Source organism: Aquarana catesbeiana, linkage group LG04, assembly GCF_042186555.1.
Source record: "Aquarana catesbeiana isolate 2022-GZ linkage group LG04, ASM4218655v1, whole genome shotgun sequence".
NCBI lineage: Eukaryota > Metazoa > Chordata > Amphibia > Anura > Ranidae > Aquarana > Aquarana catesbeiana.
The window spans coordinates 623,025,025-623,047,147 of NC_133327.1; the positions used below are offsets into that span (position 1 = coordinate 623,025,025).

At 43.5% G+C, this 22,123-nt stretch overlaps 1 protein-coding gene across 1 annotated transcript in view; it reads left to right on the plus strand.

The window, feature by feature from the left end:
- Positions 1-533: 533 nt before the first annotated feature.
- LBR (lamin B receptor) overlaps positions 534-22,123 on the plus strand; it is a 57,578-nt gene continuing 35,988 nt past the window's right edge. The window contains exons 1-3 of the mRNA XM_073628323.1: positions 534-707; positions 16,675-16,854; positions 18,750-18,944. Of these exons, the coding sequence (XP_073484424.1) occupies positions 16,690-16,854; positions 18,750-18,944 (360 nt within the window). The 5' untranslated portion in view covers positions 534-707; positions 16,675-16,689. The remainder of the gene's footprint in view (positions 708-16,674; positions 16,855-18,749; positions 18,945-22,123) is intronic.

Consider the following 22,123-nt stretch of genomic DNA (forward strand, 5'->3'; position numbering starts at 1 on the left):
TCTGTGCTCCGGGTCGCACACCATAATGCAATACGCTGCGCACACCAATGCATTCTTTTTTTTTTACAAATGCATAATAATAATAAATAAATACATAAATTATATCATATGCGATTTTGTTAAAGGGGAGAAAAAGCAATATTCTTGAAAGAAAAATAAAGGGGTTGAAGGTTCACTTGGAGTTTTGGGGCTGGTCCAGAGATATATTTATTTAGTGAATATGTTCGTGCTATTAGTCCTTGTCAGAAGTGTTATGTTTGTGAGGTAAATTGCCTTTATACACATTTCACAGGAGATAACACATATCTGAAACGACACAATCGCTTTTCATGTATTTCTGGGTATTTTGCACGTTTTTTGGAGACTTATAAGGTCACTGGGGGCTGTGAGGTGGAGTACAGGGCGCTGTGAGGGGAGTTCCCGCCCTTCTCTGCCCTCATCAACACCCAGATCACTTCCCGCCTCCATTTTACTCCTCTCTCTCCTCTCTGCCTCAAGCGCCAGACCGCGGGGCGTGGCCAGCCTCTGCCCACAACACCTGCGCCGTCCAATCCTAGCCAGGGGCATGTTCCAAATAGCTCCTGGCGACCAATCGGATTCCTTCGCGCCTAGAAACACTTTTGAGAAGTCGTCGAGAACCGGAGTCGTTACGGGCGGGGGCGCTGTGTGGTAACCGGAGCGGGAGGACAGCGAAGCGGGAGGAGCAGGTAATGACGGAGGGGGAAGTGTTATGGCGTCGGGGAGTTGAGCGGCCGTGATCGTTATCTGGGTGTTTGTGTCGGGGGAGGGTCGGGTGTCACCGTGGCATGCCGGGAGATCGGCTTAGGATCCTCTCATAAACTTGTTATGAGAAAGTTTTGGAGATTTACAAATACATAAGGGGGGGGGGTCTTTTTAAAAGCGTATAGCGCACTCCAGGGGGCAGTAATGGGTACAAATACAGCAGGACTCACACGGGTCAAAGCAACCGAGTCTGAGCCTGTCAGTGTCCGACTATTCTCATCAAAAGTCCGCTAGAGAGTCCGTATAAAGCGCGGGCCCTTCATAGACAGGAAGCACTTGATAACAATGTATGAAAGAGACAACAATGTATCCGATGAGAAGTAGCAACAAACTGGAATTCTGCTATCACTTCCATCCTATAACAGGTGTAAGAAGAGCGACAACCACCAGGGGGCGCTCACACAGGAGGATTACATGACTTTACCATATGACCTCCATCCCATAATAACCCCAACCAGGAAATCATCCCTAAACCAAGGACTCTGGATTCACTCGGACTTTGGATGTGTATTTATAGTGCTCTTTCAGTACACGTTTTTTTTTTTTTTTTTTTCTTTATTACAACCACTTCAGCCCGAAAGGTTTACACCCCCTCCATCACCGGGCCATTTTTTGCGATATGGCATTGTGTCACTTTGACAATTGCGTGGTCGAGCGACGTTCCCAAACCAAATATACAGCATCTCACAAAAGTGACCCCTCACATTTTTGTAAATATTTTATTCTATCTTTTCATGTGACAACACTGAAGAAATGACACTTGTCTACAATATAAAGTAGTGAATGTACAGCTTGTATAACAGTGTAAATTTGCTGTCCCCTCAAAATAACTCAACACACAGCCATTAATGTCTAAACTGCTGGCAACAAAAGTGAGTACACCCCTAAGTGAAAATGTCCAAATTGGGCCCAAAGTGTCAATATTTTGTGTGGCCACCATTATTTTCCAGCACTGCCTTAACCCTCTTGGGCATGGAGTTCACCAGAACGTCACAGGTTGCCACTGGAGTCCTCTTCCACTCCTCCATGATGACATCACGGAGCCAGTGGATGTTAGAGACCTTGCGCTCCTCCACCTTCTGTTTGAGGATGCTCCACAGATGCTCAATAAGGTTTAGGTCTGAAGATATGCTTGGCCAGTGCATCCCCTTTACCCTCTTTAGCAAGGCAGTGGTCATCATGGAGGTGTGTTTGGGGTTATCATGTTGGAATACTACCCTGCGGCCCAGTCTCTGAAGGGAGGGGATCATGCTCTGCTTCAGTATGTCACAGTACATGTTGGCATTCATGGTTCCATCGAACTGTAGCTCCCCAGTGCTGGCAGCACTCATGCAGCCTCAGACCATGACACTCCCACCATCATGCTTGACTGCAGGCAAGACACACTTGTCTTTGTACTCCTCACCTGGTTGCAACCACACACACTTCACACCATCTGAACCAAATAAGTTTATCTTGGTCTCATCAGACCACAGGACATGGTTCTAGTAATCCATGTCCTTAGTCTGCTTGTCTTCAGCAAACTGTTTGCAGGCTTTCTTGTGCATCATCTTTAGAAGAGGCTTCCTTTTGGGGCGACAGCCATGCAGACCAATTTGATGGTATGGTCTGAGCACTGACAGGCTGACCCCCCACCCCTTCAACCTCTGCAGCAATGCTGGCAGCACTCATACATCTATTTCCCAAAGACAACCTCTGGATATGACGCTGAGCACATGTACTCAACTTCTTTGGTCGACCATGGCGAGGACTGTTCTGAGTGGAACCTGTCCTGGTAAACCGATGTATGGTCTTGGCCACTATGCTGCAGCTCAGTTGCAGGGCCTTGGCAATCTTCTTACAGGCTATGTCATCTTTATGTAGAGCAAAAATTCTTTTTTTTTTTTCAGATCCTCAGAGTTCTTTGCCATGAGGTGGCATGTTGAACTTCCAGTGAGCAGTATGAGAGAGTGAGAGCGATAACACCGAATTTAACACACCAGCTCCCCATTCACACCTGAGACCTTGTAACACTAACGAGTAACGAGTCACATGACACCAGGGAGGGAAAATGGCTAATTGGGCCTAATTTGGACATTTTCACTTTTGTTGCCAGCAGTTTAGACATTAATGGCTGTGTGTTGAGTTATTTTGAGGGGACAGCAAATTTACACCGTTATACAAGCTGTACATTCACTACTTTACATTGTAGCAAAGTGTTGTTTCTTCAGTGTTGTCACATGAAAAGATATAATAAAATATTTACAAAAATGTGAGGGGTGTAATCACTTTTGTGAGATACTGTGTGTGTCCTTTTTCGCCACAACTAGCGCATTCGTTTGGTATTTGATCACCTCTGCAGTTTATATTTTTTGCACTATAAACAAAAAAAAAAAAAAATTTTGAAGGAAAAAAACAATATTTTTTAATTTCTGCTATAAAACCTATCCAGTAAAAAAAAAAAATCAAATTTCTTCACCAGTTTTGGCCAATATGTATTCTGCTACATATATTTGGTTGAAAAAAATCCCAATAAGCGTATATTGATTGGTTTGCACAAAAGTTATAACATCTACAAACTATGGGATCTATTTTTAGAATTTTTTTTTTTTTTTACTAGAAATGGCGGCGATCAGTGACTTATGGTAGGACTGCAATATTCCGGCAGACATTCTGACACTTTTTTGGGATCAGTGACACCAATACAGTGATCAGTGCTAAATATATGCACTGTCACTGTACTAATGAAACTGTCAGGGAAGGGGTTAACATCAGGGGCGATCAAAGGGTTAAATGTGTTCCTAGGGAGTTCTCTCTTACTGTGTGGGAGGCGCTTGTACTGTGGGAAGACAGAGATCCGTGTTTCTGCTTAGCAGAAACACAAGATCACTGCCTTCCCTTGTCACAGAACGGCGATCTGCCTTGTTTTACATAGGTAGATCGCCGTTCTGCCTCTGCCTCAAATAATCGTGTGGACCCGCCGATTGGCTCCTGCTGTGTCCAATCACAGCGGGAGCAGGAGGAATGTGCGCCCCAGACCCAGAAGTGCAGAATCACATGTGATTCTGCACAGAGAGGCTGCCCTGCCACAGTAAATGTGCTTGGGGCAGTCCTCATCAGGTTAAAGAGGAGGTCCGGCCACCCCTGCAAAAAAATTAAAGCCAGCAGCTACACATACTGCAGCTGCTGACTTTTAATAGGACCCTTACCTGTCCTGGAGTTCAGCGATGTTGGCCGGCACCGCAGCTGATGTTTCCATCAGCTGTCCAGTGCTGCCACCGCGATTGCTGGTAAGGGAACCCGGTAGTGAAGCATTACGGCCTCACACCGGGTCTCTACTGCGCATGCGCGAGGCACCGCTGTGCTCTCCTACTGGCCCGGCGGGGAAGGGAGCCGAGCTGCTGGAATAATGCGCTGCAGCCCGGACTCCTGGGAGCGGGAATAAGGGTACCGTCTGAAGATTCTTTTTCTCTTTTTTTTTTTTTTTTTTCTTCACTCACACAGCATATGCATACCACAAATGACACCCCAAAACACATTCTGCTACTTCTCCTGAGTATGGTGAATGTGTGAGACTTTTACACTGCCTGCCCACATACAGATGCCCAACATGCAGGGAGCACCGTCGGGGACCTACATTTCAAATCGAATTTGACTACCTATTATACTTTTGTGAGACACTGATGGGCACTGTAGTGTAGAGGTCGACCGATATGGGTTTTTCTCTGGCCGATGCCAAAGCCGATATTTAGAAATCGCGGTGGCTGATGGCCGATATATGATGCCGATATATTAAGCCGATTTTTTTTTTTTTTTTTTTTTCCCTTCATCTCATAAAATCTAACAGACCCCTTTCACACTGGGGCGTTTTTCAGGCGCTTTTGGGCTAAAAATAGCGCCTGTAAAACGGCTCCCCTGCAGTCTCAGTGTGATATCCCGAGTGCTTTCACACTGAGGCGATGCGCTGGCAGGATGTTAAAAAAAAAAGTCCTGCAAGCAGCATCTTTGGAGCGGTGTATACCCCTCCTCCACCACTCCTGCCCATTGAAATGAATGCGCACCGCTGCCAAAGCGCCTGCAAAGCGTTTCGGCAGCAGCGCTTCAGGGGCGCGTTTAACCCCTTCTTCGGCCGCTAGCTGGGTTATAAGCGCCCCACTAGCAGCCGAATAGCGCCGCTAAAATGATGGTAAAGCGCCGCTAAAATTAACAGCGTTTTACCGTCAACGCATGCCCGCTCCAGTGTGAAAGCAGCCTTAAGTGATACAGAAAATTTTTTATATTTAAACATTTATTAAACAAAACAAACCTCCGATCAGTTCACTTGTATGTAGAATTTAGATTAAAAAAAAATAACTATACATTAAATATTAAATACACAAAAACAGGTAATCAAAACTTTTGGACGAAAAAAAAATGGGCTAACTTTACTGTTCTCTTTTTTTTTTTTTTTCATTAGTGTATTTTTTTTTTTTAACCCCTTCCCGCCGACCGAACGCACATATGCGTCCTCGGCTTTCCGGGGTTATACCGGGATGATGCCCGCAGCTGCAGGCATCATCCCGGTACCGTTGTTTTCAGCGGGCGATCGGCTACCCGAATATAACAACCGATGCGGCTAAAAGCCGCTCGGCTGTTATACCGGAGGAGCGGGAGGGGACATCCCCCCCCTCCCGCCGCCTCCCGCCGCTGTTACCGGGCCTCCCGTGCGATTGGGAGGCCCGGTGTCCATTCGGGAATCTCTGGCGGCTGGGGGCGGGCTGGAACGAAGCTGTGAGCGGCTTCGTTCCAGCCTTCTAATTGTAAACGCGGAAGCGACGTCATGACGTCACTTCCCGTTTACTCGGCTGCCAATGGCGCCGAATTTAAAAAAGTACACAGTATTCAGAATCGCCGTTTTCGTCGATCTGAATACTTTGAAGTGTAAAGGAGGGATGGGGGGTCTTTTAGACCCCCCGATCCCTCCATAAAGAGTACCTGTCACCACATATTACTGTCACAAGGGATGTTTACATTGCTTGTGACAGCAATAAAAGTAAAAAAAAAAAAAAAATTTTTAAACACAATTTATAAAAGTACAAAAATAGATAAAATAAATAAATAAAAAAAAAAAAAAATTTTTAAAGCGCCCCCGTCCCCGCGAGCTCGCGCAGCGAAGAAAACGCATACGGAAGTCGCTCCCGCATATGTAAACGGTGTTCAAACCACACATGTGAGGTATCGCCGCGATCGTCAGAGCGAGAGCAATAATTCTAGCCCTAGACCTCCTCTGTAGCTTAAACCTGGTAACCGTAAAAAATTTTTAAAGCGTCGCCTATGGAAATTCATAGGTACCGTAGTTCGTCGCCATTCCACGAGTGCGTGCAATTATAAAGGGTGACATGTTTGGTATCTATTTACTCGGCGTAACATCATCTTTCACATTATACAAAAAAATTGGGGTAACTTTACTGTTTGGATTTTTTAAAATTCATGAAAATGTCACTTTTCCAAAAATTTGCGTTTAAAACACCGCTGCACAAATACCGTGTGATAAAAAATATTGCAACAATCGCCATTTTATTCTTTAGACTCTCTTCTAAAAAAATATATATAATGTTTGGGGGTTCTAAGTAATTTTCTAGCAAAAAATACGGATTTTAACTTGTAAACACCAAATTTCAAAAATAGGCTTAGTCATGAAAGGGTTAAAAATTGCGTTTGAAAGACTGCTGCGCAAATACCGTGTGACATAAAATATTGCAACAACCGCTATTTTATTCCCTAGGGTCTCTGCTAAAAAAAATATATATAATGTTTGGGGGTTCTAAGTGATTTTATAGCAGAAAATACAGGATTTTTACTTGTAAGCAACAAGTGTCAGAAAAGATTTAGTCTTTAAATGGTTAAACTGAGAACTCCTCCACGGAGTTCAGTCTATTGATAAAAGAACCTGAAAGAGATGCAAATGTATCTTCTTTTCAGACTTGGCAGGCTGCCTGGAGGAGAAGAAAACTTCAGACAACTTGCAATTGACTTCTATTACAGAAGTCATTTGCAAGTCCCGCTGAATTGGCTTTTTTTTATCAGCACAATCGGCCGATGCCGATTAAGTAAAAAAAGCCAAATATCGGCCGATATATCGGTCGACCTCTACTGTAGTGGCAAGGATGCGGAATGGATGAGCACTGATATGGCGCAAGTGAGCACAGATGAGGCATGAATGAGCCAGGGATGGATGGAGCACGGATGAGCCCATATAGGACATGGATGGGCACATATAGGACATGGATGGAGACAGATCAGCACTGTGGGCACTCCAGAGACAGCCCACAGCGCTGCTGCACCCAGCTCCCTCCTCTCCTCGCACACTGTACTGATCGGTGAGAGGGGAGGAGCTGCACCAAACAAGCTCCAGTTTGTTGACAAGTGATCGCTCTGTCATTGGACAGAGCAATCGCGCAGTAAAGGGTCGCTGTCATTGGCCCTTTAACCTGTTCCGTGACGCACCAGGTCTGGAGGAATCGACGGTCACAGACATTCCTGAGTGCGCGCGATTCTGCGAGGACGTCCAGAATAAGCCGATTGTGCTGTAGCCGTCTTTCGGCTATGGCCGGTCGGCATGTGATTAATACTTTATTTTCTTTGCTAAGCTCTGGTTGACATGTATGTAGCTTTGCGTTCTGCAGGTGCGTGGACATGGCATCCCATTAATTTGAATGGACTGCTGTGGCTGCGTTTTCTGCAAAGAAAACGTCAACAGTTTTCACATGTGGGAAACCACACTGCGTTGTTCAGTGTGTAGGGGTGCCATTAGGAGTTAATGGCACCCCCATGGGGTTTTTTTTGTGCAGCACTGCATTTTGTGCATGGGAATGCATGCGATTTACACGCACACCTGCATATATGTGACCGTAGCTTAACCTCCCTGGCGGTAATATTATATTATTATTTGGTATAATTATTTATTATATTATAATTTATGATCTCGTGTTTCAAAATTTATCATACCCGGGATGTCTATTAGACTCTTGTTTGGACAGATTTAAGTGAGTTATTCCTAAGAATTACGGGCCTACAATATAAAACGCCAAATTTCCATGCAAAATAATTGTACCGCTTTCAGCATCAAAAATCTGAAATAATCATACTGCCAGGGAGGTTAAAGAGGAGTTCCACCCGCCCCTTTAAAAATTAAAGGGGTTGTAAAGGTAAAAATGTTTTCACCTTAATGCATTCTATGCATTAAGGTGAAAAAACTTTTGACAGTACCGCCGCCCCCAGCCCCCCCGTTTTACTTACCTGACGCCTCGAATCTTCGCTGCACGTTCTTGTCATCTTCGCTGCAGCTCAGCCTGGTCGCTGATTGGCTGCAGTGGATGGATTGAAAGCAGCGCAGCCATTGGCTCGCGCTGCTGTCAATCACATCCGATGACGCGGCGCGCCGGGGGGCGGGGCCGAGTGATACAGCGAGCGGCTATAGCCGCCGGCTGTATCACGGGAGCGCGCCCGCAAGCACTCACCACCATGCGAGGGAGCTCGCATTAAGGTGGTGAATGCTTGCGGGGAGGAGCTGAAACAGCCGCCGAGGGACCCCAGAAGACCAGGTTCGGGGCCACTCTGTGCAGAACGAGCTGCACAGTGAAGGTAAGTATGATATGTTTGTTATTTTTTAAAAAAAAAAAAATTACCTTTACAACCGCTTTAAGTCAGCAGCTACAAATACTGTAGCTGCTGACTTTTAACATTAGGACACTTACCTGTCCAGGAGTCCAGCGATAGAGGTCGACCGATATATCGGCCGATATTTGGTGTTTTTTACTTAATCGGCATCGGCCGATTGTGCTCATAAAAAAGCCGATATAGCTTCAGCGCGACTTGCAAAAGACTTCTGTAATAGAAGTCAATGCCAGTTGCCTGTGTGAAGTGACTTCTCCCCCTCTCTGAGCAGCCTGCCAAATCTGATAAAAAGAACCTGAAGGATACAATGTTTACACTTCTGAATAAACTAAATTCCGTGTGTAGAAGTTCTCAGCTTAACCATTTAAAGACTAAATCTTTTCTGACATTTGTTGCTTACAAGTAAAAATCCTGTATTTTCTGCTAGAAAATCACTTAGAACCCCCAAACATTATATATATTTTTTTTAGCAGAGACCCTAGGGAATAAAATAGCGGTTGTTGCAATAATTTATGTCACACGGTATTTGCGCAGCGGTCTTTCAAATGCAATTTTTTTTTAAAAAATACACTAATAAATTAAAAAAAAAAAACTAAGCAGTAAAGTTAGCCCATTTTTTTTCATCCAAAAGTTTTGATTACCTGTTTTTGTGTATTTAATATTTAAGAGAGGTTTTTTTTTATATTTTTTTTTTATCTAAATTCTACATACAAGTGAACTGATTGGAGGTTTGTTTTGTTTAATAAATGTTTAAATGTAAAAAAATTTCCGTATCACTGAAGGTTGCTTTCACACTGGAGCGGGCATGCGTTGACGGTAAAAGACTGCTAGTTTTAGCGGCTCTTTACCATCATTTTAGCAGTGCTATTCGGCTGCTAGCAGGTCGCTTATAACCCAGCTAGCGGCCGAGGAAGGGGTTAAATGCGCCCCTGAAGCGCCGCTGTCGAAATGCTTTGTAGGCGATTCGACAGCGGTGCGCATTCATTTCAATGGGCAGGAGTGGTGGTATACACTGCTCCAAAGATGCTGCTTGCAGGACTTTTTTTAATATCCTGCCAGCGCATCGCCTCAGTGTGAAAGCACTCGAGCTTTCACACTGAGACTGCAGGGGAGCCGTTTGACAGGCACTTTACAGGTGCTATTTTTAGCCCAAAAGCGCCTGAAAAACGCCCCATTGTGAAAGGGGTCTAACTGTTAGATTTTATGAGATGAAGGTAAAAAAAAAAAGAAAAAAAAAAAAAATCGGCCTAATATATCGGCCCAAAAAAATCGGCATCACATATCGGCCATCGGCCACCGCGATTTGTAAATATCGGCATCGGCCAGAGAAAAACCCATATCGGTCGACCTCTATCCAGCGATGTCGGCTGCTGCCACTGCCGTTGCTGGTAAAGGAACCCGATAGTGTAACCTTTCGGGTTCACCTCCGGGTCCTTACTGCGCAAGCGTGCTGCGCTGTCACTGAACCGGCAGAAGGGGAGGAGGGAGCTGCTGACGTACATCGCCACGGTCTCCCAAAAGTGGGGACAGGGTACCTATAAATAACGAGTATCTTCTCTCCCCCCCCCCCCCGAAAGGTGCCAAATGTGGCACCGGAGGGGGGGAGGAATTGTATAAGCGGAAGTTCCACTTTTGGGTGACACTCCGATTTAAGGCACCATTCACACCAGAAATGGCATGTTTAGGGCTGGTTAACAGCACAAAACGCATTTCAGATCCATTTCGGCATGCTTGGGTTTTTTGATGCAATCCAAGTACTCCTTTACTTTTTTTTTTTTTTTTTTTTTGGCCTGGGGTCTGGTGCATTTTTGATGCATTCCAGTTAGGGCTTGGGAAAAAATCGATTGAAATCTTGAATCGAATTGAGAGGTCAAATCGATTTAAAATTTCAGCAAATCGTTTTTTTTTTTTTTTTTTTCTTTTTTTTTTTCTTTTTCTTTTTCCACCAGGACCGGCGCTGACACCGCGCCGGTCCTGAGGAGCTGCGGGCAGGAGTTTTTAGGTGAGGCTGTGGCTTTGGCCTAGTCCACGAAGCCGGATGCCGCGGATTAGGCCGAAGCCGCGGCCTCCCCTAAAAACTTCTGCCCGCAGCTCCTCAGGACCGGTGCGGTGTCCAAAAAAACATAACAAAACTTGATTCGAATCGTGAATCGAGTTTTTTTTTTTTTTTGGGAAAATCGCCCAGCTCTAGTTCCAGTGCATTCTGCTGTGTTTTGATGCGTTTTACCGCATTCCATTCCAGTACAGGAAAAATGCTGCACCTTCTACCTTTTTTTTTTTTTTTTTTTTTTTTCTGGCACACTCTGGACTGCACTGGTGCATATAACCTACTTTCCATGCGTTTTTGAAAAAAAACTGCACTGGACTGCAATATGCACATTTTTGCATGTGCAGTGACATGCATTTGATTACCGTTCTTTATGAACATTTGCAGTGTATTCTTCTTAGGCTTGCATTTCCCTTGAGGGCACTTCTGTCGTCTGTCTTTTTTGGGCTTTTATGTGCAGTGCATTTCTATGCATTTATAGTGCAGAAAAATGCAGCTTGCTGTACTGTTTTGCACTGCAGTATTGTAAACTATGCCCATAGGGATAACCTGAGTTTTTGCGTGCAGTCAAAAATACATGTCTTTGCATCTGGTGTAAATGGGCCCTTTATTCACCACTTCATTGTGGACCCTGCAAACCACCATTCTGCTTGATGCTGAACCACTCATCAGGGGGCACTGCCAAAGGTGTTGGTGACAATATACTACCTGAGATGGCTGCTGTCAGATATCCAGGATCCCCACCATACGTGAATACATGCAGCTACCCAGTGTTTGTGGGGCTAAAGCTGGCCATACACATTTTTTTTGTTTTTTGTTTTTTTTCTAGCCAGTGGGAATCCCCTCCACCCTGCTGGTACATTGTATTCTGACAGGTGCACCCACAGCTGTCAGGATACCCTGATCATTGGCTGCAGCCACTAATCAAGGAAGATTTTCCAACAAACCTCTCATATGAATATGTATGTACTCTGTTAAACCTTCCCTTCTTGATGTCATTTGAGTTGTGGTTTCATGTGTAGTTTTGCTCCAAAAGTGTAACGAGAGGGTCAGACCTACTGATAGTGTTTACTAGATGATGGAGAGTTAAAGTGGCACTAAACTCCGGTTTGAGAATATATCTATTCAAGTATGTGTTCTTAAAGGATAACATGTTACATGTTCTACCCGTTTTTAGAGAGGAACATGTAACATGTGCCCAGTCCTGCAGCATCTCCCCAATCTGCATCTAGTGACAGCGAACTGGGGATCTTCTCTCCGATCTCTGTGTCACTATTTAAAAAAAAAAAAAGAAAAGAAACGACCACCTGGCCGCATCAGGGTTTTGTGAATGGGAAACTGCAAGTGCCAACAGCCTTTGCTGCTGTTGGCTTGTAGTTCTCAATGAACTACCAAGGCTCTGTTGAGCTCTCCGTAGCTCATTTGTCTCTTCCTATCGGTGTGTATCTGCATGCCGGTATGAGCTGACATATACACTGAAAAGTCTGCAGGAGTCCTGCACGGCACCCACGATCTGCCGAAAAAATAAAAAACTTTTTTTTTAACTGCAAAAAGATTAAAATTTTTTTTTTTTTTTTTTAAGGCCAACTGATCCTTTAACTCAAAGTACTTAATATTGCTTGCAGCCTCCTCCAAATCTCTTCTTTTTTTTTTTTTCTTTTTTTGCTGCTGTGATCTGATTTCCTATTAGTCTAAGTTCACACCTTTTGCGTGCTGCGTTTGTGTCTCACAGAACACGGGGGGAAAAGGTTTCCAGAAATCTCAACCTGCACAGAAACCGCACTGCGGCTGCGATTTCCAGATTAATGGCACCCACCCGTGGGTCCTGCGTTTTGTGTGCGGGTGGTTGCAGCTGCAAAGTGTGGGGCCCACAGCGCCTCCTACCCACACAAGTGTGAAAGTAGGCTGAGGGTGGCTACGTTCATTTCCCATGGTGTAACGAAGTAGAAACAGCTACTCTCTCTTGCTCACTCCTGAGATGGATGATGGACTGTGAGATTTGTAGCATGCATAGAGCAGTGCACACAGCGACCAACATGGACTACTTGTTACAAACAAATGGGCATGAGTGGGAAAAGGAGAGATTCGGTAGCTCATGGAGGATGTTACAAGGAGGCAAAAAAGCAGTAAGAAACAGTTACATGAATAATTGATTACAGGGCCATTAAATACTGGATGTGTATGGATGATTTTTGTAGAATGAGGATATCCTTTAGTGTTACTTTAAACTTCTTTCATTTTCTTAGAGATGCTTCCAGGTCTGTATGCCAGCTATGACTGCTACAAATGGACCTTCTCTTGGCTTTTCATCGTCTTTTTGTAATTACTGTAGCTCTAGGCTGTAGAGAAAGAGGGTTGGCTGAGTTGTAAGATGCATGCAGCTGGAGCTGTGCTGCCGCATGCTGCATTTTATCAGATGGCATTGTACAGCAGTGTGGTGCATTGCGCTGCTGTACAGTGACATGAATGAAGTGTACTTTTGTACACTTCAAATAAAGTTTTTACAAAAAAAAAGGAGCTGTGTGATGCACTGAATCACGCACCATACTGCCTTCTACTGTAGTCAGAAATGGGCAGCTCTCTGTTCTAGATTGAATACAGCCTTATGGGGCTGAAGGAAGTAATCAATGGATTACAAGAGCTCTTGTGCTCCATTGACATCTAGGAGTCCCTCTGTGGCTGTAGCAAATGAGACTTGGTCCCCTTCACAGATATCCATGAATGACATGGCTGTGCAGGTGAGGGTTGGGAAATCTGTCCATGTTTTGTGTTGCACCCTTAATATGGATATAACATAGAACATGGTCAGGTGGACTTGGCCTTTACATTTCCTACTGTTATATTACATGCCATCTGAGTACTACATGCAAATGATGGTGATAAAAGCTGCCAGTGCAAACAATTACAGCAGTGCTGTGTACACAGATTAATGTGCATGATATCAGAAGTACGTCTCATTTTCTCAGATGCATTTTTATACATCTTAACCTGGCTGCTTTAAAAAAATGAGAATGTAATATTTTATAATCTATGTAGTAAAAAAAATGACAGCTGATTGCTGTTTGCTGCAGATTTATTATAGCAGTTTGGGGGGTCTTTACTGCTGTCCTTGATAAGAGCAGCACATAGCCTTCAGTATCTAATGCCAGAGAGGACTGTCAGACAGCAGATGTACCAGAGGCTATGATGGTCAGAGACTGGACATGCTACATGTTTGGTTGGAGACATGCTGCAGAAGAGAAACTTTGAGTCATGTTGACCTAAGTCAATGACAGTTCACTGCTATTACCCCTTTACAAATCAATCCTCCCATTACAAAAATCTGGGAACCACAGGCCACACAACAAGCACCAAAGGGCTGCATGTTTGCCACCAGGGGGTCTATATTGTTGGAATGACAGTCATTGTAGAAAAATGATGGTTGGCATTCACTTCCCTTTGAAAATGTCTGGCTTTTATGCTGATGCTTTGGCTTTGATGCTGTCTGAGTTTCTGACCCAGAACAAGTAAAAAGATGAGGAATTCTGCCACGCCCCGGTCTTTGAATCAAAAGTACTTGAGTCAAACGCAGACAGGAAAGTAGTATTTTCAGGAAGCAAGCAGCAGGTGAAAGCCCCTGTACTTTGTCTCATGACAGACTCACTTTAAATGTATGTAAAATTCTTACTGCGGGCCTTATGTTTGAGTGTCTGAAAGAAGAATTGTTTATCTGTAGCTGCCAGTCTGTTTCCCATTACAACAATCTCTGGGACCAATATCCTAACTGGTGTACAGAAGTTGTCAGTAACAACTAGACATTGGCAGTCTTAAAATCTTTCATGTCTGCAACCTCCTCAAAGCTACAAAATACTTACTGTTTAGCCTTCACTGAAATGTTTTTCCTCATTGAGCTAACAAAATGCCAGTAATGTAAGAATAAAATCATGCAGTCAGCAAAGTAATGAGATACATTACATGCCCATTCTTGCTCTTAGTTGATTTACTAAGTAGTGAGGATAAGTATGACAGCCTCAGAGTTTGCACTTCAAAAATAAGTTGGCTCTAATTATTTCTCTTGGAGTGTTCCTTTTCATATTGAACCTTGTGTAGTTGACTTTACTCAGTCCATTGACATGAGATAAAAATTGCATAATGGATCTGGATCAAGCAAGCATCTTGTGTCTTTGCTGACAGGTAGATGTCCACAGGTTGAGATTTCATATTTATGGGGTGCTGTACAATGCCCCCGGGAAGGCTGAATTGTGCCTAAACTTTCAACTGCCCCCTAAAGTGTCTTGGAAACCTTTGGTTGGGTTATTGACTTTAGCTTTATTGTCATTAGTTAAATCTAACGATGATCACTAAAGTGACTGCCACTAAAACATATTGAAAAGTTTCTTCTAAAGCCAACATTTCTGGATGGGTTGATTTCTTGAGTCCCCTGCTGCACTTAGTACTGAGTTCTGTTGTAATAAGAGTTGGTAAAAGTGTAGCTGGCCATATATCGGTAGTTTTTTTTTTTTTATTCAGTGTTAAATATTCCTCCATCCACTCTATAAAGCCCAGATCGATGGATCTCCTTCTGCAGATGTTTTATTCTGAAAGCTGGTACTTGGGCTGTCAGAATACCTCAACAGTGGCTCTGTCTGATTGGATGCAGCTGCTGTTCAGATGACAATTTTCTGCCTGCCTTTTTCAATTGGATGTTGGGTGGGAGAGTGGCTACCAAGCCACACACAGAGTTCATTAGAATTTGGTCAGAATTTGCGTAATGGGTGGCCAGCTTTGAAATTGTTTCCCATTAACAATATTTTAAACCTAGTGGAATCTGTGTTTTTTTTTTTGTAGTACACCTGAAAAGTAAATAACTGTAGTGCTTTGCATTCTGAATATAGCTGTCATGACTGACTGATACAGCTGTGTTTTGTGTATGTAGCAGCAGTTTTCAGGATGTTGTGATATTTTGTGAAAGCCTTCATACTAAAACACTGACATGGTTAAATTAAGTGGGGAGTGATTAGCTGTCATGTGCCAGTAGGTTGTCCATGTGCAAGGGTTTTGTGTAAATTTCAATTAAGATGCACTTTCTCCTTTTTAGGAAAAGTGATGAACAGTTAAAAAAAAAAGTGCGTAATGTTTTTTAGTTCTAGCCAAAAGGTTGCCTTGCTTGCATGTTGTTAGGGAAGCCCACAATGCACCTGCACATATGTGATGTGGCACATTTTATAATTGGAATTCATTGCAACATTTGTCTACACTGATTGTTATTTTTGTATTCAGTTACTTTCTGGTTCCTTGGCATCTAATTTAGCCACTGTAGTGCAGAGAATTAATGGTACTTATGGGGTATGGAGGGGCATGTGGCTCACTCCCCTTCCTATCGTGACCAATGTAGTGATTGGCATTGTCACCTAGAAACGTAGAGAGAGCCCTCAGCCTTATGTAAGCTCACACTAGGGAGAGTTGAAGTTTTGTCACAGCAAAACACCTTTAAAATGGTTCTAATGGCTCAAGGATTTTTACCTTTCTATGCGATACGGTAAAAAAAACCCTGTGTTTAGCCCCCCCCCCTTACTAATAAATATACACACACACACACACACACACACACACACACACACACACACACACACACACACACACACACACACACACACACACACACACACACACACTATCCTGATTCAGCAAATGCATTAGAGCAGTGGCTCAGGTCTCTTTTTTTTTTTTTTTTTTTTTTACTTCTGCTGCTGTGCAAAGAGAGCAGGGATAAGGTCGAGCCACGCTCTGTGAATGGACACACAGCCCGGCTTGGGAGGCTTACTATTGGGTACGCTCGGCAGGGGGGGGGTAGGAGCCAAAAAAGAGGATCAGGGCTGCTCTGGGCAAAACCAATGCACAGAACAGGGAAATATAACCTGTTTCTAAAAGGAAAGTTTTTTTGTTTTTTTTTTAATCACTTTGAAGTCTGCATGAAAAATGCTTCTTGTCATTAGAATGTTAATTTACCTTGCAGCAGAGAACTGGGAATGCACAGCTATGTGTCCCTAGTTCTTAGACCTGATGATAAACTGAAAAAGTAGTCCTAAAAGTTACCGTTTTCTGAAGCTGCTAATTTGGTCTGGGCATCAAAAATCTTTGGTTACAAAATCTTTACACTGTAAATAGTTGACATGAAAAATGTTCTTTCAACACTGGAGTTTCACTTTTTTTTATATTTTCTTTTATAGTTTAATCTCTTCAAAATGGCAAGTCAAAAATTTGACAATGGATCCGCTGTCATGGGCAGATGGCCAGGAAGCAGCCTTTACTACGAAGTACTGATTGTGGCATTTGATCCTTCAACTCAACTTTATACTGTGCGGTATAAAGATGGAACGGAGCTTGATATTAAAGAAAGTGATATTAAAGTGAGTATTGGTTTTACTTGGTTGTATTATACAGTGTCTAGTCTTATTTATTTATATTTTTTCCAGGGTGTTTAAAAAAAAAAAAAAAAATATATATATATATATATATATATATATATATATATATATATATAATATTTTATTTTTTTTTTTTTTCCTCATCAGCTTTAAAGCAGTTGTAAACCGCTGCATGTTTTATTTATTTATTTTTTCCTCTTACCTGCAAGGCAAAGGCATGATGTGCTAGTATGTTGCACTATTGTATTCTGATCTCCCCCCAGCTGTCAGAATACACAGATCACCACTGCAGTGCCAATCAAGCCACTTTTGGCTGTACTTCTATGAACCACAGGCGTTCTACGACCCATTCTCAGCAGACAGCGGGCTGAAGTCACCGAGCCGGTCTAGGATCGAAAGATCGGGACCATATGGTCTGCATCTGCCCACATGGACTGGCACCCTGCTCAGCTTCTCAGCAAGCCGCTGAGAGCCTGAGCTGGCTGCTCCTGCCCCTTCCACAGCCCAGTGCCCCATTGAGCACGCGGGGCAGACAGCTGGTGTCAGTCATCAGTCCTCTGCTCAGGGAGCTCTGAGAACCAAGCAATCTGTGTTTTTGATCGCTCGATTCTTAGTGTTGGAGCCAACGGGGGACAGATGCAGCATCGGACTGATGCTGCATCCACATAGGTGAATATTAAAAAAAAAAAAAATGAAATCCCATACTTCTCTTTTAACTGTGAGAATAAGAAAATCAGCAAAGCCATTTGTAGTATTACTAAGCAGATAGTAAAAATGGCTTATATACGAAACAATGACTTACGTGAAACAAGGCTTTTAACCGGTTGCCGCCAGGCCACAGTACATTTACTGCAGAAGGGTGGCTCAGGCCGGCTGGATCACCTACCTGTACGTCAGGTGCGCAGGACACGCCCGGCTATGCAATCACAATGTCAACAAAGCTTTTATGAATTAATTTAATTGAGGCATACACAATTTTAAAATGTGTTATATTAGCTATCCCTTTACTTGTAACATTATCTTTCTTTTTTTTTTTTTACCAAACAATTGGGTATTATTGTGTGTGTGTTTGCACTAAAATTAATTGAAGTGCATCTTTTCCAGAAAATTTGCTTTTGATAAACTGCTGCACAAATTGCAACACCCCCCATTTTATTCTCTAGGGACTTTGCTTTAAGAAAATATATATTTGGGGCTCTAGGGAAAAAAATGCAGTTTTTTTAAATGCGTGTGAGAAATGGCAGAATTGGCCTAGTTTTGAAATGGTAATATAAAGGTCATTCACAAATGGAGGAGATCGGGGATGGCGGGGGCAAGTTTAGAGCATGTTACACTTTGCACCCAAATTATGGGTGTAATGTGTAACATGCTCTGAAAAGTGAACTTATCCCTTAAGAGGCCAGAGTTGTTTTGGATGGAAGGTTATGCTCAGACAACTTGGAAGTGAAATTAGATCAGTACTTATTTTTTTGCACATAATCTGGCATCCTGAGTAGGTGACTAAATGGCTCAGGAGCGCCTAAACATTGGGTACACTAACATGCAAACTTCTGTTATCGGTCTGTGAGACCAAGTGTCACTTTCAGTGACCATTAGCAGGCCCTGTTGTGGATTGGGGCCAAGCACTGTCTTGCTAGCTGAAGTTGATGTTTGCATGCTAGAGCCACCTAGGTTTAAGGACTCATGAGGTTCCCTGTAAGAGGATATTTAGGGGCACCTCTAGGGTTAGGGTGACATTCTGATGCCAGTTTACATGGGTTGACATGTCCATATTCAAGTCTGTGAATATTTTTATTTGTTGAAAGCGCTGCATCTTCCACATATTGTGGAAAGGTTGGAGTGTTCATTTTCTAACCTTGACTTATTTACTCTACTAGACCCTGGGTGCTTTCCGGACCAAAAAGAGAAGCTCAGCCTCTCCCTCCAGGAGGAGAAGCCGATCTAGATCACGTTCACCTGCCCGCACAAAGTCACCAGGCCGGACGCCGAAGAAAAACCACCAGCCAGCTCCTGTTCCAGTTACCAGAGACAGTCGGAAGGGGGGCTTCTTAAAGGTCCATCTAACACCACTGGTATGGCTTTTTGATGCTCTACAGCTTTTATTCTATTCATAATGGCATAATAGGAAGTCCATGTTGCGTGGCCAATTTATTTTTCTTTTCATACATCAGGGGACACAGAGCCATAGTAATTACTATGTGGGTTATAGGCCACCTTCAGGTGATGGACACTGGCACGCCCTAAATTAAAAAGTGCACTCCCTATATAACCCCTCCCACTACTGGGAGCATTGAGTTTTTTCGCCAGTGTCTAAGGTGTTGGTCACGAGTAAAGATGTGCTGAGCTGCACTGGAACAATCCTTGCTGGGGCTAGCCATGCTGACAGATCCATTCAGAGTGTCTTTTAGACCAGGTTGAATGGTACCTGGGCCTCGTAAACGAGGTTTTTTGCTTGCAAATGCTTCTCTTTCTAGAGAGCTGGACCCTGGGATCCAGTACTTTTGGTAGTAAGGCCAATAAAGTTTTACTGGCAGGGTGCTGTTGCAGGTCCAGGATTGTGGGATACTGCTGGAATTCCCCCCTCAGGGTGGTTTTAAGCCCGGATACTTTTTAAAAAAAAACAAACAAAAAAAAACCGCTGCGGCCGCCTGGCGGCTTTTTTTAACCAACACCACCCCCACCCGCGGTCTGGCTTTAGGTCCGAAGGTACCTGTGGTCCGCCGCTTGCGCTGGAAATCCCGTCCTTCTTTTGAAAGGAGGGCAGAGCCATAGGCAATGCTGGGGGGGGGACCAGGAAATCCACAAAGGGTTCTAAGGGTCCGAGTGTTTTACAACAACTTAAATCCATGACCAAAAGAATGTCTTCCTCCTCAGTGATGCGGTCGGTCAGAATGAGCCGTCAGGGGAGACTGGTGTTGCAGTAGCGCGGAACACTTTAGTCCCTGTATATATATCACACAGGAGGTTTTTTCTTCTACCATTTCTAGTGGAAAAGAAGATTTAAAGTGGAGTTCCACCCACTTTTACAACTCTTCAGCATCCCTCACTAAACTGTGCACTGTAAACAAATTGGATATTTTTAATTTTTTTTTTTCTCAGCACCTACTGTATATCTGCTGTATACATTTTTCACTTCCTCCTCCCTGGCCGTGGCCCATCACATCATTTCCTGTTTGCAATGCCCTCTGGGAAGGGGCGGCAACTTCCTCTGACACTGCCATTGCTATGGAAACCTGACCTGAAACCTATTACACTGCTTGTGCTGCACTGAGCATGTGCGAGATCTGCAAGGATGAGATCCAGGAAGAAATACAGTCTGGCTTCAGATGCCCACACTTAAGATGGCTACGGCCTGCTGTAAGTTTATAAAATAACAATCTATTGCTATAAACTAACAAAACAGACCTTAGTTTACAGACTAACTTTACCAGAATACATTAAGCTATGATCACTTTCCATAGTGGGTTCAATCATAGCAGATCCCCATCCAGTGCTCGGGACCCTCATTTTGAGGTACAAGGGGCAGGGGATCAGGAAGGTCTTCCAAAGAGACTTGGAAAATACTAATATATCCTCTTCTGAGGATCCTATTATGGAGGGAGTAATCTCACATTTCTGGTACACTCCCTCACTAGATTGGTTAGTTTAACCCTTTTGCTGCCTGTAGTGCAGTCTAGTGATGAGCCCACCTCTGGTTGGGATCACTAACCTTTCCCGTCTGGGGACGCTTTTCCTATTTATTCATGGCTAAAAAAGCTGATATATTCAGATGGGAGGTTGCAGCAATTAAGGCTGCAATCACCTCGGAACACCTGGATAAGCTGTTTTTTTTTTCCTTATGGAGGTAGAATTCTATATGGATTGAAAATTCTGCTTAAGAACAATATGTCTCTGGCATGTTCAGTAGCGCAGCCGATTCTTACGGCAATTGGGGTATATCAGTCCATAAAGGATCAGTTTGTAGAGATACTTAAGAATCTTCCTGATCAGCAGGCCCATCAATGGGCTGGCGTATCAGATGCACTATGTTTTACGGTGGATGCAATGATAAATTCAAGCCTCATGGCTTATGCTGGGACTAGTACATACACACAGAGTCCTGTGGCTGGTAAAATTGGTCAGCTGAAGCGCCATGTAAAAGCTCCAAGCCAGTTTCCCTTTTCATTGTGAACGGTTATTGGAGACGATCTGGATAAATATATCCAAAGGATTTCTAATGGGAAAAGTTCTCTTTTGCCAGTAAAAGAAGTTCAAATATTTCTCCTTTTAGCATGCTTCCTTTCAGTACCAGGGGCATCTGCCCCTAGGCAGTCTCGATGGCCTTCACCATCAAACTCAAGAGGTAGACCTCAGGGATAGTCCCAGGGCCAAAAGAGGTCTTGGGGCAGAAAGCCTGACAAAGCAAAATGCTAAGGCCTCCTTATGAAGGAGCACCCCTGCTCGCTCGGGTGGGGGGGAAGGCTTCTACAGTTTTCAAATCTGGCAGGAACAATGTCAGGACAGATGGGCTTCCTCAGTTTCTCTAGGTCACAAACTAGAGTTCTGAGAGTTCCCGTTTCCTCGTTTTCTAAAGTCAAATGTTTTTACAGAAATCCAGAGGAAAGAAGTCTCTTTTTAGCTCTGGATCATCTTTTATTTCAAGAGGTGATATCAGAGGTTCCCTTAGAGGAACAGAGTTCAGGATTTTATTCAAACCTTTTTTATTCTTACGGTTCCAAAACCAAACGGGGAGGTAAGACCCATTTTAGATCTCAAAGATCTGAACCAGTACTTGAATATCTGGTCCTTTCGCATGGAGTCAATCTGATCGGTGATCTCCATTTTGCAAGGAGGAGAGTTCTGGCATCAATTGATATCAAAGATGCATATCTCCACGTACCGAAATTTCCCGTTCATCAGAAATTTCTACACTTCGAAGTAGAAAATTGCCATTTTCAGTTTGTGGTTCTGCCATTTGGTCTAGCCACTGCATCACGGGTATTCACAAAAATCCTGACACCTCTCTTAGTCAGGTTATCGGCCAGGGCATAACGGCCCTAGACTATTTAGATGCTCTGCTTTTGGTAGATCAATCAGTCTCTGGTCTAAACCAAAGTTTAATCGCTGCTGTAAGCTACCTGGAATGCCTAGGTTGAATACTCAACCTAGAAAAATCCTCCTTAAAACCATCAAGGAGATTACAGTTCTTGGGGCTAGTCATAGATACCGTATAAAGAAGGTATTCCTACCCCAGGCAGGAATTGGTTCCATT